Source organism: Gymnoscopelus braueri (assembly GCF_963280865.1).
Source record: "Gymnoscopelus braueri genome assembly, chromosome: 6".
Taxonomy (NCBI): Eukaryota; Metazoa; Chordata; class Actinopteri; order Myctophiformes; family Myctophidae; genus Gymnoscopelus; species Gymnoscopelus braueri.
Window position 1 is genome coordinate 36455215 of NC_137607.1, and position 19579 is coordinate 36474793.

A 19579-nucleotide genomic window follows, 5' to 3' on the forward strand; every position below is an offset into this window, starting at 1 on the left:
ATAATGTAATGAACTGTGGACAGAGTCAATGCACATTATGCACATTAGCCACCTTAACAGCAATATTTCAGCTTTATGGAAGTGAAGTGAAGATAATGTCAGTGAGAACTCAGTGGAGTACTTATTGAGAGGTACAATGTTTTTTCAGTTACCTGAATCAGTTGGTGTTTGGGGTGGAGTCAAAAATAGTGGTCAAAAATAGCTAAATCTACAAGCTCACATCTTGTAACTAGTTAGCTATTTTTTAAATGTTTGTCATGTTTACCTGTAATGACATGCCCAAAATAGGGATGCTGTTTTTAGGTGCACGTGGTTGAGTTAACAGGGATGAGTTATTTTTAATGGCCACGCGTTGTAAGCTAATACTGTATACTGTAATGTCTATTTCCGTAATTTCTTAAATTCTTTTTTATGGGTTTTATATGTTTTTGAAAATGTTTAACCACACATAACTACAGTAATGTACTGTAAGTTTAAAAATGCACATAATAGCTTCAAAAATCACAGGTGAGATATTAACAGGTGTACTTTATATCATAGAACAGAACATTAACTTAGTCGTCTTAGGCTTATGTTAACCGCAAGACCTTATTCTCCGCTTGAATCGAAAAGCACTCAAGTATTGAGTTAATGTTTAAAATCACTCATCATCGGTTTATCTTGCCTGTATCTTTTGTCACAGAGGTGACATACACAAGTAGGGGAAACTGCTTCTCTGGGTTTTTGCAACAAGGGACTCTGACAGAAGGAAGGCATTGCTGGTTATCACCAGTGTTTGGCCTATGGTCCAACTGACATGGCTGGTGCAGTGACCCCAAATTCCATTTGCCCGGCAAACAGGCAAAAACGTCACTAGCCAGAGAGAGAAGCAATGCAAAGCCACGCCTCATAAAAGGCTCCATCCACCCAATCCCATCTGCCTGACCTCCCTCTCCCCCCAACTCCCTTGGCCTCCCAGCCAGCTCCCCAGAGAGCCATCCGCCATATTCTGGAAAGCACAATCCTTTTAGCTCCTTGCTCTCAACCTCACTGACACACTCTCTCTCTCTCTCTCTCTCTCTCTCTCTCTCTCTCTCTCTCTCTCTCTCTCTCTCTCTCTCACTCATTCTCACTCATTCTCACTCATTACTTTACATCCATCCCTTGCAGTGGTGGAAGAAGTAGGCTACTCAGATTTTTTTTTAAAGGATCAATACCAAAATATAGATATACTCTGTTACAAGTAAAAGGCCTGTATTAAAAAGTACAAAAGTATTGACTTTGAGATATACCCAAAAAATAAATACTTATTCAAAAATAGCAGCTCTTTTCTAATATCCGAAGTATAAAATACGCCTTAATTGGTTAATGTATGTTTAGTATTAACAATCTAAATCTGCAAATAACTAGTAACTAAAGCTGTCAAATAATTGTAATGGAGTAAAAAAAAGTGCAATATTTGCCTCGGAGATCTAGTGGAGTAAAAATATAGTCCAGAAAAAAATGTAAAGTAAAAGGAAAAAAGCAACTCAAAATTGTCCTTGATGTAAGTACAGCCTAGTACAGTGAAGAAATGTACTTAATTACTTTCCACCACTACTCCCTTGCCCTGCCTCTGGGCATTCTCATCTTTCCTTTATTCTCTCCTTTACTCTCTTGCCTCGATCACTTTCATATTTTCTTAATCATTCTCTCTCTCTCTTTCTCTCTCTGCTTTCACCTTCCCCTTTTCTCTGGTCACCTTTGCCTTCCTTCATTCTCTCTAACATCTCAGTTGTCCCTCTCAAACCGTCCCCATATCCCACAATGGATAAAGAACTGTATATGTCAGCAGCCTGGTGTCTCAGTATCACACTCTAGTAAGTGGGTTAAGCAGTTGTCCTTCAGACCTTTCTAGGAAGAGAGGGTTTAACCAGTAACCTTCTAAATCACGGCCAAATACATATTAATTTGGGGGTCCTTGACATAAAAAAGTTTGAGACTCACTGGCCTACATACAACAACAACAATATATTCCATCAGAACAGATAACCTTCGTTAACACAAGGTTACATCAGGCACACTGGAAGCTTGGAGTATTATGTAATAGAAATCTCATATCTGCTATTCTGTCACAGTTTGAAAATTGTATATATATCCTATACTGTAATAAGGAAACCTCTGTCAGTCAGTCACTCATAACCTGTCTGTTCCAGGCCGGATTAGCACTATGTGGTGCCCCAGGGCGACCTCAAGTTGAGGTGCCCCCGCGCGCAAAGCGCATTTGTGCACTCGCGCGAAAAATTGGCGGATTTTTTTAGTTTATTTTCGGTTTTTGGTTACTTTATTTCGGTTTTAGGGTTAGGGTTGTGTTAAGGTTATGTTATTTAATTCTTATTTAAAAAAAAAAAAACTGGCCCCCATTGGCTGGTGCCCCAGGGCACCCGCCCCCAACGGCCTATGGGTAATCCGGCCCCACTTCCGCATGGTTCTCCTCAGTGGCTTGAGCAATTGATCTGAACTTGCACACAGGCATTGACTGTTAGCATATGCACACAACCACAACGCCTGTTTTTCACTTTCCCAAAATGTAAGCTGTTTATAAGCGTTTTTGTGTAAATACCGGAGATTCTGAGTTTCAGCTATGGGATTTGTGTGTCGTCATGGTTACAGCCCGCAGGCAATGGGAGCTCTAGCGGCTGGCTACACTAACTTGGCTTACACCAAGCCCCCAAAACCGAGAGGGAGCAGCGAAGCGCATTGGACATGCTGGCCAATCATAGGTACTGCAGTTTATTACGGCTGGGGCCAGACCATGGGGCCAGCTTCTGAGTTGTAAACTAGAAAAAGTGCTCCTCGGAGCACATGTCTCCGCCAGGTCAGGTAGGTTATTGTGGGCCAGCAATGTTTGGAATTCGCCAATCGGGATGGAATATAAAAAATTGGACGGAACCATCTTGATCACTTGACTATAGAGGCGTTTGTTCTTCAACGTAGTGCGAATGTGCGTGCAAAGTTCCACTGCAATCGGACGCTGCGTTCATGATTTGCGGCATTTTGTTGAAAACGGGCCACTCCTGCAAACTTTAGATGTCAATGTTAGCCAATCAGGATGGAATATGAAAAATTAAACAGATCCATCTTGATCACATGACTATAAAGATCATGTGTACCGATTTGCGTGAAATTTGGATAAAATCTGAAGGCTTAATCTAAAAAATTGTGTTTTACATAAGTCGGCCTCCTGGTGGCGCTATAAAAGGCTAATGTGAAAGGGCAGATGTTTTTCCTTGGCCTCTAGGGAGTATGCGTGCAAAGTGTCACGCAGATCGGTGCAGTTATAGTTAAAAACGCAAATCGGCCTTTTATAGCGCCACCATGAGTTGCATTTCTTCCTCGGCCTAGTGGGAATGAGCGTGTGAAATTTCACGGAAATCGCATGCTGCATTCATGATTTGAGGCATTTAGTTCAAAACGGACCAATCCTGCAAACTTTGGAAGCCAACCTTAGCCAATCAGGATGGAATATGGAAAATCAGACAGATCCGTGTTGATCACATGACTATAGAGATACTGTGTACTGATTTGCGTGATGTTTGGATCAAATCTGTAGGAGCAATATAAAAAAATGGGTTTTGCACAAATTGGCCTCCTGGTGGCGCTATAAAAGGGCCATGTAAAAAAATTGGGGCAGAGGTTCTGAATTGGCATCCAGGGAGTGTGTGTGCACAGTTTCGCAGCGACCGGGCCAACGGTGCCGGAGATTAGCTGTTCACAGACAGATGGACACACGGACGGACGGACGGACGGACGGACGGACGGACGGACGGACGGACGGACGGACGGACGGACGGACGGACACACGGACGGACAGGGGGTAAAACATACTCTCTCGCCATGCCTTTCGGCCTGGCGGAGACAATTAAGTCTATATAGGAAATGACAGTTCATATGAATGAAACATTTAAAGTGATAGGCTAATATGCAATATGGCCAATTGAATGACATACACCCTCATACACCATGTTATATTTACATTTCAATTACATTCTAACTTAGCAAATCAACTTATATTATCCAAATAGGCTATGAAGGTGAACAAGAAACCCTGCTGAAGGTGTGATTGGAATCAGTGTACTATAGAAAGATATCCCCGTCTGGAGATGCCTCAGTCTCAGACAGTCAGCATACTACATTTTAAATCCTGACCCATAAAGCCCCAGTGGTGGCCTATCATGCGTTTTTTTTTTAAGGCTACTTTCACCATTTTATGATGATGTATTGTTTTTATTAATGAAAGAACATCGATTACTTGGTGCTCCTTACATTTTGGTGGGTTCTCCCACATTTCTTCTGGTGCACCCAAGTGAAAATCTTTGATGTATAGTGTACACAGCGCAGTGTGTGTGTACACCAAAACCTCCCCTGAACACGAGCCAATTGTGTTTGTATAGCGCTCGACAAAGCCAGATGCACCACGGTGGATTTGAACCCATAGAACCCCTAGAAGTATGAAGTCAGTCGTGACCTTGGGATGAGAGATGAATATTTTGTATCCAACAAAATCAATCTCCAGCCACCGCTCTATATCAAGTCTGGTCTGACTATTTAAGTGTTATGTGTAGCTTGTTGTTGTGTAGACTATGCTACAAATGAACAGGAATAAACATACAGCTTAATGTAGTACGTTATCTTTTTTTGTATATCCCAGAATATCAGATTCTGATTATAACTTTAATTGAAAATTATGACAAAAGTGTTAAAAACAGTTCAAAGGGCATCAAGGACAAGAAACTCACCTATACCAGGCACTTAGCATGCAGGGAAGAGAAGATGGAATATAAGATCCAGCTGATTTAACTATGTGTAACTAACAAGGCAAGCTGGCTCAATTGACAAATGTCATAATACAAAGCAGCTGGAGTTCTTGGCTCAATGAGGGAATAATGTAATTTCACTGGCCGCAAACTCTAACACACACACACACACACACACACACACACACACACACACACACACACACACACACACACACACACACACACACACACACACACACACACACACACACACACACACACACACACTACCACCTCCTCCGAGCAGCCAATCAAATGTCATGTCTTTCCTGCAAAGTATCAGAAGTTACTGATAAACCAGATGCAATCTATATACAGTATGTTGACTGATGCATTCTAACTAACTAAAGTCTATGACATTTTCAAACTAAAACAAACTTTTTAACTGATTTTTTAAATGACAACAATTTATGACCAATACCTTTTCACCAACACCATGCAGATTTAGATTATTATTACAAAACATACATTAACCACTACATACATTTCGGCCATTTGAATCTACAAGATCACAATGTGTCGCGATGCGACGCATCGTGAGCTTGTAGATCTGCTATTTTCAAAACATTTTAGAGTTTAGACATTTGAAAACTTGTGAAACAGGACTTTCTGCATAATGAGTACTTTCTACTTTTGGTACTTTAAGTACATTTTGACACCAATACTTTTGTAATTTTACTCAAGTAAATTTTGAAGTCCGAACTTTTACTTGTAACAGAGTATTTCTACATGGTGGTATTGATACTTTTACGCAAGTAAAGAATTTGAGGACTTTTTCCACCACTGTACACAAGTGGAACAAGACATGCTGTGAATGCAGCACCACTCATTAGCAGCCATTACCCTGACAACAGTGATTACAACTGGGAACAACAACACACTTCAAGCCCGCGGACCTCAAACATCGATTGAAGTTACGTTAAAAAAGTTAAATGTTCACTCACTGAGTTCGTGGAAAGTTTAAATGTAACGTTTTGTGCAAATCATTCACTGTGAATGTAAATATACTAGAGGTTCGGGCCGCTACGCGGCCCTCACATCTAGTAGCCTGGCCCTCACATGTAGCAGCCTACAATATACTATTATATACTATTATTACACAGACACCTGACAGTAACACACGCTGTATCACGATCTATACGATCTTTCTGAAAAAGCAGATCGCATGCCTTTATGTGCATGCTGAAGTAATGTGTGTGTGTGTAGCAAGTACGTAAGGATAACAGCTTTTAAAGATTGGTATAGTTAGACTGATAAATTGACTGCTTAAAACCAGAAATGACCAGGGGCCTGTTCCTCAAAAGGTGAATTAGAGCTAAAGCCTGGCTTTTCCACCTATCCTGGCTTAATTTAGCCAGGATTAGAGCTGAGTCGGTTCCTCAAAAGGTGAATTATCTTGAAGATTAGTTTAGCCAGTTCACCCTGGCTAAGTTTAGCCTTATCCGATTCCTCAAAAGAGAATTGAAGCAAGCCTAGCTTAGTTACCATGGCAATTTAGCTGTGAAGTTAGCCTGGTCAGGAGCAGGCTAACAGCCAAGCTTACTTAATCCAGTGCCTTGTTCTTCAAGTTTTTCCACAGTTAATTCAAAACATGTGTTTGTATATGGACTAATTTTAATGACCCTGCATTCAAATAAAATGAAATAAATACAATAAGATATAATCAAATTAATTACTGAAATAGTGTGTGACCATGAATCATAATCATAATTGTTTCACAATGACTCATGTGATATGTAATTGTCACTCTGTTATAGTTAACACTATAGTTCATCTTGTTGTTAGATGTTTGATAATATATTACATTTTTTTTTAAATATTATAAAAAATGTCTGACACATACATACACACACATATACCCGTAACTAATAATTTATATATATATATATATATATATATATATATAAATTATTAGTTAAGGGTTTAAAGGAGCCTCTTTGTAAGTCAATGAGGAGCATATTTTAAATAATCAATTTCTAGTCAATGGAGAAATTATTTTTTATTTCTTGTCCACCTTTGGAGTTACATCATGATGGCAAGGTAACTACATAACACAACCCAAACCTCTACCAAAGTGGTCTTGCAAATATGGGGTTATTTATTGCGTGTCTCGTCCCGTCCCGTCCCCCCCGCTCATCCCGTCACGGCCCCCTGTCGCGGTCAACCCCCCCCCCCCGTCCCGTCCCGTTCCCGTTCGTCCCGTTCGTCCCGTTGCCCGTCCGTCTCAAACACACACACACACACACACACACACACACACACACACACACACACACACACACACACACACACACACACACACTGTGTGTGCTTGCAATACTTTGCCATGCTTTCTCCCTGGATCTATTTATTGCGGTCGCGTTTCCTTTCTTGCTTAAATACATTTTACTTCCTTGTATGATTTCATGAGCTGCTGCAGTGCTGCTATTCAGCCACAGAGAAGAACGCTGCTCTGGTTTTGGACTCCGTGATTGGTCAAGTTCAAGGAAACTGCGCTCGAGTTCATGGTCTTTTATAGAAATACGTCGCCGGCGAATCGCCGCCCATTCAGCCTGGCTTCATTATCCTGGCTGGACACAGCCTGGCTTGACAAGGTCTAGCTCGACAAAGTTGCTCCTTTTCAGCCTGGCTTGGCGTCTGAGGAACGGAATAAACGAGGCTTTTCGGACCCGACTTTGTCAACCCTTGATTTGGCTTAAGGCCAGGCTTTTTTAATTCACCTTTTGAGGAACAGGCCCCTGGTTCGGCTGGGAGCTCAATGTGTGTATGAAAAACCAATGCATGATAGACAGAGGCAGATTGCAAGATCTATACTGAAATAGTTTTCAAATTTCAGAATCAATAGCATATACAAAAAATAAAATAATAGGGTCCCTTTAAAGTCTTTGGGAGTTCAGAGTTCGCTAGCATTTACAGCATTTACAACTACTTAGCATCGTCTATGGGAAACCCCATGTTAACGGTTAGCGGTTAACATGGGGTTAACGCAACACCTGTTCAAAAACAACAACAAAATATAGCTGCAAGCAGCGATAAGCGGGGCCAGGGAATGCAGAAAGAAAAAAGAAAGAAGCAATGATAAGTAATATGCACAATAAGCCATAGAAACATAGAAGAATGAACTTGAGAGAAAGAAGACCATGCAATTAAAAAATGAGCATTTTAAACCCTCACTAACCCTAATCTCAGTAAAACAACGCCTATCCTCAAGAAACACTATGTGTAAACCCAAGAATGCCAAATCATGATCACCTCAATACATTGTCGCGGACAGGGATCGAACCAGCGATCTATGGCCTCCAAGGTTGCCTCTCTTCTCATTGAGCTAGATATATGGCCTCCCTGGTAGTGTCTGTTGATATTTATAACTATTTCCGTCCATTATGAACCAAGCCTCTGTGTCCCGAACTACTCTAGATCACTGGTTCACAAACCATTTACCAATAAAGGCATTTTTGTGTCTCCTCGGAACGAAAACGGCTATTTTCACAATGAAGTTTGTCATACATTGCAAAAACATACTCTCTCCAAGAAGCATTTCATGTTACCTTTAACAGTTGCACATGCATTAATTGATACAGTCATGTTTTGTGCGATACAATTGAAAAGTAGCCAGCAAGAGGTGAGGCTTGAACCGGCGACCCTACTATCCAGAGGCTGATGCTGAAGCGAGATGCCATTGGACCAACAGACCAGAACCAGAGAAAAAAGAATTCACGCTAACACTAACACTAAGATCACTCGTTCACAAACCATTTACCAATAGAGAAATTGTATGTCTCCTCGAAACCGAAACCAGTGAAAGCAGCCGATCTACAAGCTCACAAAACGTTGCTATCTGAAAGGTTGTGAGATTGTAGATCGGCTATTTTCACAATGAAGTACATTGAAAAAACATACTCTCAAATAAGCATTTCATGTTATCTTTACCGTTTGCACATGTATTCATTGATACAGTCATGTTTTTTGCAATTCAACTTAAATGAGTCTACATCAAGTGAGGCTTGAACCGGCAACCTTGCGGTCGTGAGGCACTCGCTTAAAGGAGAAATACGGACACTTTAAGTGTTATCTTTGATGTGTCGCTAATCACTCACCAACATTGAAAGGGACGTTGAGTTATTCCAGAGAGTCCCCTGTCGTCCAGTCTGGCGACCCCCTCCGTTGGCATAATGGGTGACGCTGGACGCTGGATGACGCTGGTTGCTTTTTTCTCTCACAGAACCTGGCGTCTGTGGAAGAAACAAGCAACCAGCGTCATCTCGTTCTGCACGAACGATCACTCGTGCGCGACATTCAGTGCATGTTTGAGTATCATGAGACTCCACGATGAGCAGTAGTAGAGAAAAAACTAACTTTGCATCGGCTATAATAGACGATTTTCACTCTTACACGGGCTCCCATTATGCCAACAGAGGGGGTCGCCAGACTGGACGACAGGGGACTCTCTGGAATAACTCAACGTCCCTTTCAATGTTGGTGAGTGATTAGCGACACATCAAAGATAACACTTAAAATGGCCGGATCTCTCCTTTAAGGGAGAAGCCATTGGACCAACAGACAAGACCTGTGAAAAAAGAGATCACACAGATGATACAGTTTCACGCAAATAGCTGAAAAATCCTGGGTTTAAGTGTTTTTCATACTGCTCAAAATTGCGGACAATCTAAGGGCGGAGCTTACTGGTCAACGTGATAGATGTGTTCCTCATGAGTCAAGGCACATGTGTAAGCTGGTTTAATGGCTGTCGGCCAAACGAGGCATGACTTTTGCCTGTTTAAAGTTTGCATTTTCAAAAAAATCGCTATAGCGCCCCCCTTTGACCAATTGGAGTAAGATTGGTTTCAGTGATATTTGAAATGACCCTCAACATTACCGCAAAGTTTCAAAGAAATGTGAGTCTGCATGTATGTGTTAGGGGCAGATGAATAATTGTCATAAAACTGCAATATTCATTGGCTTATAAAAGCTTAACGTTTTCACTTATGGAAAATCCGCTTTGTGCGTTTGTCGGCATAGGTCCAAAGTTCATGTGTAAAACGTTTTGTGCAGATTGCTCAAAGATCCCAGGAGGAGATAGATTTTAACTGCTTTTCATATAATTCAATATGAATGTATTTATTATTATTATTATATAAATATTTATTTATTTATGTGTCCGGGTAGCTCAGTCGGTAGAGCTCTCGCCTTCAGACCACAAGGTCATGAGTTCGATCCCGGGCACCGCCAACTCAGCGCATGAGTAGCACGACTTGGGTGCGGTAAGTCGTGCGGTAAGTACTGGGAGCTGAGGATAGGTGTGGCGCTCCACCTCAGCAATCCATCTCCCAGGGGTCTAGCGCATAGTAACGGGGACAGACTCCCGCGTGTTACTCGGCTGATACCGACAATAAGCCATCTCCCGACCTACTTACTTATATAATTCAAAATGGTGGGAGATCTAAAGGTCAGAGGTCAAAAGTCATGAATATGAAAGTTGTTAGGCATGAGGAGACGCATGTGTGTATCGAAGTTTCATGGCTGTAGGTCAAACAGGGCATGAGTTGTGCCTGTTCAAAGTCAATTGAGTGAAATAGCTCCACCCTTTGGCCAATAGTTGTGAGTTTCGTTTCTTAGCCGTTTGGCATAGCCCTCTACCATATTGCCAAGTTTCGTAAAAAGCGACCACGCGGTTGGGCCAGAACTGAAAAAACGGCGGAAGAAGAACGCCTACAATCTCAATAAGGCTTCGAGCCTGATAGGCCTCGAAACCTTAATGAGGTACAGGTAGAGGTAGAGAGCACCTAACACATTTTTTTTTTTACAGAAAGCAGAAGACTTGAACGATAAAAACGGAGACGCATAAAAGGCAATATCAAACACCAAATTGACAGCAGCCTAACAGGTTACTGACCTTTGACAGCACTGATGCATTGAGCTACACTGGTGGTGTAGTCCAGTGGTTCTCAAACGTTAATTTCAACTCAAGGACCCCCAGTTTGGTATGCATTAGGTCAGGGATGGGCGGATTTGAGAAGTTAGGGGCTCCAAGCAAAGCTCAGGTTCAAATAACACTTTGAGAACCACTGGTATGGTCCTCAAAGTGCCCGGGTCCAGGGTGGGAGGACCCCGATTCAGGAGTCCTTGAGGGGGTTCCAGGGGGTCCCCAGCAAACTCAGGAAGGTTAATCACTTGATCCCTATTTTGTTTCCAAATAGTAGCTCTACAGGCTCACAACGCATCGCATCGCTCCACGTTGTGAGCTTGTAGAACTGAGCTATTTTTTGAAAAATATTGACAAATGTTGACAATTCTTCTATTATGGGTCCCTGGCACCAAATCTTTACAAATGGGGGTCTGCATGAAAATGTTTGGGAATAGTACGTGGTTCTCAACCTTTTCTGGTTCAGGGCCCATGCACTTTAAAATCTCGATAATTTCTATTTATTTATTAATGTTTTTCCTTTTTTATATATGTATTCATGTTATTTAATCATTAAAATCTTCATTTGTATCCAATTTGGGCAAGACTGTGTCTCAATTTGGGGGCCCACTTGCAATATCCTCACGGCCCACCAGTGGGCCCCCCGGCCCACAGGTTGAGAACCACCGGCTGTTGTAGCATGGTCAGGGGGCGGGGCATCGGGAGGCTCGTGTTGTGTGTTTTTTTGTCCGCGCGCGGATTCCAGTATTGCCATGTCTGCTTATTATAAGCGACTTTGGACTTGTTTTTCTGTGAAGTCGCTTGACTCGGTGGTTGCGCGTTGCGTTTTCTTTTTGGGCTCCTCGTTTCTAAAGTTTAGTTGCTTATTTGGGCTTGTTTCTTAATGTTGTTTATAAGCCAGTGGTTCTCAAACATTTTCATGACAAGGACCCCCAGATTAATATGTATTAATACTACTAATGGAACATTAGTTAAAACATTTTACCATACAGGATTTGTGTTGGTAAAATGTTTCAAAGAATATCCACAAATTATCATTTTTTCCCCTCAAGATGTTTTATTGTTGTTGAAAATGGAAGATCTACAAGCTCACAACGCGCGGTGTGAGCTTGCCTTGTAGATCTGCTATTTTCAAAAAAGTCGTTGCCTATAGTTGCTTCTTTTGGGCTTTACTTGTTTTCACAGACGGCTTATTTCTCTCGCTAAATCTGGCAACGCTGGCGGCTTCCGTCCTCTAGGCGGGCGGACCGTTTGAGTTTGAAATCGCCAACGCCAACCCTCTCCTCTGACTAATGACAGACAGCCTGTTCCCTTACTGTAAACACACTGAACAACACAACAAGCCTCCGAAAACAAACACAAACTAACTAATCTGACACCGCATTACTTCAACCTTCCAACATGTCGAAGAAAGAGATATACTACTCTGATAAGTACACGGACGAAGAGTTCGAGTACAGGTGGGTCTAATTAATGTCGTCTTTCTGTTACGACACGACTGAACTGAAGGCTAGCAAGCATTAGCATCGGAGCTACATTAACTTTAGCAACTCTGTTAGGATATCTGTGTTGTTATAAACGGTAGGCTAGCTCCAAGAAAAGTGAAGGACGTTATTTTACCGCAACAATATTGACCATACACTGTGTTTTTGCCATGTTAAGCCTCATTTATGCTCAGTGTTATGACGGTCAGTGGTGGAAAAAGTACTCGCATTTCTTCTTACTTATGTAAAAGTATCAATACTGCAATGTAGAAATACTCTGTTACAAGTAAAAGTGCAAAATTATTGGCATAAAAATGTACTCAAAGTACCAAAAGTAGAAAGTACTAATTATGCAGAAGTTCCCATTTCACGAGTTTTCAAATATCAAAATAATCAAATCGTATCAAATCTTTTCAAATGGCCGAAATGTATATATGGCCTAAGTGGTTTTGTAATAATAATCAAAATCTAGTATCTACCAAGTAACTAGTAACTCAAACCCTTTTTTTTGGTAGTGGAGTAAAAGTACAACATGTCTCTGATGTAGTGTAGATTAGAAGTAAAAGTACTGACAACTGGAAATACTCCAGTAAAGTAAAAAATACCTGTTCTTAAGTACAGTATTTGAATGTATTTAGTTACTTTACACCACTGATAAGAATATTCATGGTGATGTTGCCCCTGCGTTTTAACTTGTTTTATTATTATTATTATTATTAGTATGTCAGGGACAACATGGAGGTTAACAGTAAACACAGCAGCTTTGGAAATGTGCTTGTTTATAAATCCAAAAGCCTGGTTGATAAATAATATTTGGATGGTTCTCTATAATAATTGAATTTGAGAAAAATCTAATAAACTTCTGCTGTTAGATATGAGATATATATTTTTTCATTTTATACAAAATGTAAAGTTTTTAACCAGATGATGGTGATTTGATACTGTCTGCATTCTTATTTTTTCAAACAAAGACTTGACAAATAGAATAATCCAAGCTGTCCGTACAGGTGCAATTGTGGAGATTTTATCGTTGTTTAATGCAATCAGATAGGACTTTTCTCTTTCATGAATGGGCTATCAATGGAGGGTATTGCAACTTCGATGCATCTGTCATCTAAGTTGCTTGCGACTAGGTTATGCAGTCCAAACTCGACTCACCTGATCTACAAGCTGACAGGACATTGCAACACATTGCTTGTGAGCTTGTTGATCAGTTATTTTCCATCCAATCGTGATGGAGCATAATACATTTAGAATACAGAAGTTTGCGTTATGCTTAACATTTTTGTATTTACATATCTCTGCTGGTCATAGGCATGTTGTGCTCCCGAAAACTCTGTCCAAGCTGGTGCCCACTTCCCACCTGATGACAGAGAACGAATGGAGGGGAATTGGGGTTCAGCAGAGCCAGGGCTGGATTCACTACATGGTCCACAAACCAGGTGAGCAAACCTTGGATTGGACATCACTGGTACAGTAGCCCTGGTACCATAGACCATTCCATTGTCCAGGCCAAAGTAAATGTACAGTTAAATCCATTTTAAATTATCACAATGCAAAAAATATATGTTTGATTGATCTAAGTAGACTTTTACGCACTTTAATTTAAATAAAAAACATATCAAACATGAATAACATATTTCATATCAGGGTACCAAGGACAGAATTATTTGAAATGGGGGCCCATACCTAGATGGATGTCAATCTGGGGGTTCTTCACATGAAAAAGTTTGAAAACACCTGAAATAGACATAATGGACGGTATTCGGTTTTTAAGTCTGACGTAATTTTGTAGTCCGACGTCACTTCCGGGTCCAAGAGAGGCACCAAGCGCCGTCGACTCTTCATTGTTAACAAACATGTCGGAACTTCTTTTTACAAATCTTTTTACAATAACCTATTTTTCAGAAATGAACCATTGAGGGTTAAAAAGGGTCTTAATGCTGATATCATAGACAGTAAAAAGTAGGCTTATATATATATATATATATTTATATACATATTTATTTTATATTCTTATATATTATTTATTATATTATTTTTTTATATTTATGTATATATATATTTATATACAGTATGTATGTATGTGTGTATATATATATATATATATATATATATATATATATATATATATATATATATATATATATATATATATATATATATATATATATAAATAAATAACCATTTCCTCTTCTCTTTGTCGTTGCCAGGAAAGCGGTAGAATGACACTTAAGTCGTTATTTTTGTCTCAGATCTGTTAAAACAGCGAGGGACACAGCACTGTGCGTATTGGGAAAACACACAGTTGTACCCGGAAGTTGTTCTGACGGGCGCATATGTCACGGCTTAAGAACAGAATAGGGGGAAAATGTGGGTTTAACAATGCAGTCTGTCTTGTTGAACTGGTAAATTACAGCCATTCTGCTGTAATCCAGAATCAACCAGATTGTGCTGACAGACTCTTGTTTTTGTTTTGTTTCTTGCTCTTTAGAGCCACACATACTGCTCTTCAGAAGACTGCTGCCAAATGAAGTCTGAGTGTGAAGCATCTATCAAACAGTCTTAACTGTGACACCATCTGTTCTGATTTATGTCGTCTTTCAACTACATAGCTCCCCTGTGTGTGTACATATTTACATGTGCTTTGATGTATAATATATAGAGGACCCGGTTTTATTTTTGTAAACTCCCTCACGTTGGGGAGTCTTTACGTTAGTAAACTGTTTGCCAAGGAGAGCTGAAAATGGTTCACAGCACCAACACATAGTGGTGATGAGTTCCACTGTAATTGATGAGATAAGCATCAATATGGAGACGTTCTCTGTTATCTTTTATTTAAATTTTTACATTAATCAAATAACATCTTGTTATTGATTTGTCTTTTTTTGTGTTCACTGAAGGGTCTTAGGCGTTTTATTTTATTTTTAAATGAAAGCCTACACGTTAGAAAAGTGCTTTGAATTCAAACTTGTATTTTTCCTTGTTGTTTAAATATGTAAGTAATATTACTGTACATATTTACAGTACAATTTCTGTTTATTCTAGAGTAGTTTATTGCTGGTATACACAAATAAAATGCGTTATACATATGCAATGGCTCATAATCTTTTTCTAAACGAATGCAAACTTATTGTTACACAAGAGTGGATGTCGTCATGTTAGCTATTCATGTAATACTGTTGCAAACACAGGTGGGTGATATTCAGTCAGTTACAACCAGTGGGGTGACAAATTCAGAGTGTCTGATGCCCAGAGAGTAGGCTGGGGCTCTCGGTCTGTTGACCGTCACCTTCTCTGGGTTATGAGAACCAGGGCCAGGCTTCGTAGTGGCATCTCTGGGTACGCTGTGACGTCCCAGCATGGAAAACGCTGGTTGCCGGGGCAAATAAACACTTGGGTTTGTGCTGTTGTATCGACAAGGCCCTGGTGTTTTTGACAGGTCCTCTGACGGTCCGCCTGTCTTGTACAGTCCTGACATAGTGTAGCTTGCACTTGCCGGCTTGTTTGGGATTTGCGGTCCCATGAGTGTAGGCAGAGAGTACTTGTTTGGGGCAGGCACAGCGTCTACAGTGCGGTAACGTGTGCGATAGCCCATGGTGTAAGAGGGCGGACGGCGCTGGGTGTTGCATGGAGGGGCATTCTCCGGGCAGTATGCGCCTGGTCCTGGTGTCTGGAAAATCCCATCTTGTAAACAAACCCCCCCCCCAAAAAAGGGTTGAATGGTTACCATGTGAAAAGGAGCCACTCACCACCATCTGTATAGTAACTGTCGTTAGTGGGCAAATGGTGGCTCAAAAATTCAGTTGCACCAGCTGACGCTACAATACAAGAACTGCTGTCAAAAACCATAGCTGTCACTGCTCAAGGGCATAAGATGTGCCAAACAAAGTTGTAATACATAAACATTGCAGCACTTAATAGTATAACACCTATTCAAACTATTGTACACTTACAACCTTAACATTTTGCTTAATTGGATTAGGAATTAGGAATAAGAAGATTAATTAAAAAGGAAGTGTGTTTACCTGTTTTAGATGTGAACTTGCTTGGCACTTTCATTCGGCCCAGCATTGAATATGCAGGGTTACCGTCTCTACCGAAGCGAGTGATCTTTGCATCAATATAATACCGAGGCCCAGGACTGGAGTCAACACGGTACACTGCATGAGAAATCAACAAGAGAATATCTTATCAGGATATTCATAGTATCCATCAATATTATTAAATAATATAACAGAAGTTCCTGTTATGCCGATATACGTACATGTAGATTGACTTTGTATACCAAGGCCCTTACGGATATAAGTATTCTATGTCACCAGAAAGACTAAATGAAGAGTTGGATTTTACATAATTTCTATAATCCAATTGGGTTAATGGCATTTCTTAAGTGAGAGGATTACAGTCTATTTCATTTAATGGTTATATATTGTTTACCTATTACACTGCCTCTATCTCAGACTTTCCCAGATCATTCTGAGTGGTGTTCGTCTCTACTTATGATGAGTCTGGGGAGCCTGCGTACTGGCATACAAGCCAGAGGGTCTAAATGTTTGTGCATATCTGGACTGAAAATAAGTTGTTTATTTATTTATTCAATGAAGTGAGCTGTTTCAAACTATATTTTTTTCATCCAATGAAATATATATATATATATATATATATATATATATATATATATATATATATATATATTTATTTATTTAATTTTTTTTAACTGTACTGTCATAAGGAGCTGTCTCCCCCCAATGGCGTTAATTAGGTATTACATCACATCGTGTGAAACTACTAGATGCCTTTTAGTGAATGTTTTGTTGATATAATATACCTATTGACCCCAGTCTAATACGGCAACAAATCACACATCACTTAAGCCTGGAACCAAGCCATGGTGAATCATGACCATAAAACATTAGATTCTGTGTCAAAAAAGATTTTAATATTTAATTATATTATATACAATATTTAATAAATACCCTTTTTTGCAGTTTTCAAATATTTTTCAACACAGAATCAAATGTTTTATTACCAGAAGCCTGGAACATGGTTCCAGGCTTAAAATAATTAATATAAATATTTTCCGAAATCTCTTTGGGAAAAATGAATGGTCTTTCTCTGTGGAAAAAGCCACTGCTAGGCCCTATAACAAACATTTCCTAATATGCAACAGATAATCTCAGGAAATTTAAGAAGAAGAAAATAACCCACTGTTGTCACTCATCCTGCCATGGAAACTGTATGCAGGGCTAGTGGGCTTGGTGAAGTCGTGGCCAATGAACCCAATGGTGGATGGTAATGCATAGCGTCCAGGTCCAGGCCCTGTGCACAGGTCATCATTATACCAACATCAAGACAACCATTAAGAAGTGCTTTAGACACGGTACAATAAAAATATATACATTTTACTGCATTAGAGATATATTTGTGTGGCAGAAACTGAACGTTGAGAAAGAAAGTAAAGGTTGTTTAAGAATTGATTTTGAATGTTGTCCATGAAAAATAAATTGTAAATTTATAAATTACAAAAGTAAGACTTTAAAACCATGAGGAGGATTAATATCACAATGCAGGTTGCTACTAGTCCTTGACAGAGACTGTACACCAGCATCAATATGAGTAACATAATCAGGCTGAAATCAAAGTAATAAAAATAGAGATCTGGAAAATGTGAAATTGTAAACCCTGTATAACCCTGAATAACTTTGACCACTGTCACTGACCATCTCATTCACCATGATCTGAAAGGCTAAACCTGATCCCAGGCTGGCATCAGCATTGTACTCTCTCTGAGAGACTTGATGAACGGCAGCCAATAAGCCTCGAGCTATTAGACCCCAAATGAATAATTTTAAGTTTGATTGGTGCGTATCAGACATGCTGGGTCAGACAAGCAGCTGATGTTCTCTAGACTGAAAAATAAGAAACTGCTGCAGGCGGTAGTACACTACACGAGACACGACCTGGGGAATAGCATTACCTCAGCATAGAGGTGTTCAAGGGCATGTACACATTACACAAGCACAGCTACTGGGAGCTGGAAGCCTTTTTTTTTTTAAACAATGAATGCAGCGAGTCCAGGCAAGTATGAAGGCTGAGAAGTTATCTTGCCTGTGCAAGTCAATGTTCCACATTCTGAGGTGAAGAAATATAGTCAATGACCACAAGATTGGACAGTAAATGATAAATTATTATTTAACATTTTATGACAGAATACAGAATTTGTTCAAAACAGTGAGTTGCGCACATCCAGTTTGTTTCTGGTGCTGGACACAGCACCAGCAAATTAGAAAGAAATTACAGAAAAACATTAATTATTATTAATATTTTTTTCAGATTCTTTTCTGTGTTTTAAAGTAAATTAAATACTTAGGAGCAATGCTCTTGTGCAGACTTTTATCCTTAGAATATAGAATTTGCCCTCTAGTATTGGCACAAAGACATTAAGACAACCAACCATATAATAATCGTAAGTTTGTAAACTCACCTTTCTCTCTGCCTGCGATTATAGGGCGCTTTTTCTCAACTTCACTCATGACCAATAATGAATGATCCTTAAAGAATACCTGAATGAATGCACCAGTACACAACATTGAACAAAACCACACAGAGAAATACTTGCATAGGCACATGCATGATGCACATAAGTGTGTAAATAATCTTCATCAGTATAGAATCAATAAATATTAAGACGGTTATGATAGGTGCAGATAAAATGGGTCCTTCTAAACAACCATGAAAGGTGGCTTAAATATAGTTCTTGGGAAGTGAAATATATAGGCCTATATAAATTGTAATCAGACGGTTTTCAGTCCTTAGACCACAACCTATTTGGATAGTCACTCTGGAAACAATATTACTGTACTACCTAACTATTACAATACAACATACCTCCAAGATCCAATATATTTCATATTCTTGTTCAAAATGAAACCGCACGCGGGCAAAAATCTATCTCCAATTTCTCAAGATCACAGAAACTTTGAAACTGAAATTCTTTTAAATGTCATATCTGGTCTCTCTGGCTGGGTCTCTTTATCCAACTGTTCCATCTCAGGTGGATGAGCTGAATAAATAGCCCCTTCTTCCAGAGAGGTTGCCAGTGTACAGGTGCACTCAGCTGATGCCTAGAAACAATGTCATCACCAGTGGTGGAAAAAGTACTCAAATTTTTTACTTAAGTAAAAGTATCAATACTGCAATGTAAAAAATACTCTGTTACAAGTAAAAGTCCGGAATTCATTCTCACAAAAGTAATGGCATCAAAATATACTTAAAGTACCAAAAGTTACCAAACTGAAGTACTTTACTTTTTAGTAAAATGTACTTAGTTACTTTCCACCACTGGTGTACAG

At 39.7% G+C, this 19579-nt stretch overlaps 2 protein-coding genes across 2 annotated transcripts; one reads left to right on the forward strand and one right to left on the reverse strand.

The window, feature by feature from the left end:
- The first annotated feature begins 12038 nt into the window (after positions 1 to 12038).
- cks2 (CDC28 protein kinase regulatory subunit 2) lies at positions 12039 to 15303 on the forward strand. Its single transcript, XM_080429988.1, has 3 exons — positions 12039 to 12200; positions 13539 to 13666; positions 14719 to 15303. Exons 1-3 carry the CDS (start codon positions 12142 to 12144, stop codon positions 14763 to 14765), a joined length of 234 nt encoding a protein of 77 aa, XP_080286114.1. The 5' UTR covers positions 12039 to 12141; the 3' UTR covers positions 14766 to 15303.
- Positions 15304 to 15429: 126 nt separating this feature from the next.
- cimap1d (CIMAP1 family member D) lies at positions 15430 to 18760 on the reverse strand (the record flags this gene model as incomplete). The annotated part of the gene is made up of 4 exons (XM_080430553.1): positions 15430 to 15911; positions 16253 to 16387; positions 17436 to 17546; positions 18712 to 18760. The coding sequence occupies 4 exons, from the start codon at positions 18758 to 18760 to the stop codon at positions 15430 to 15432; spliced, it is 777 nt and encodes a 258-aa protein (XP_080286679.1).
- Positions 18761 to 19579: the final 819 nt, after the last annotated feature.

Excerpts from the sequence above, each read along its gene's own strand:
- cks2 (XM_080429988.1), top strand. The coding sequence starts at position 12,142 with ATGTCGAAGAAAGAGATATACTACTCTGATAAGTACACGGACGAAGAG. Across the intron at positions 12,201-13,538 it reads GACGAAGAGTTCGAGTACAG|GCATGTTGTGCTCCCGAAAA; the intron begins GTGGGTCTAATT and ends TGCTGGTCATAG. Across the intron at positions 13,667-14,718 it reads CTACATGGTCCACAAACCAG|AGCCACACATACTGCTCTTC; the intron begins GTGAGCAAACCT and ends CTTGCTCTTTAG.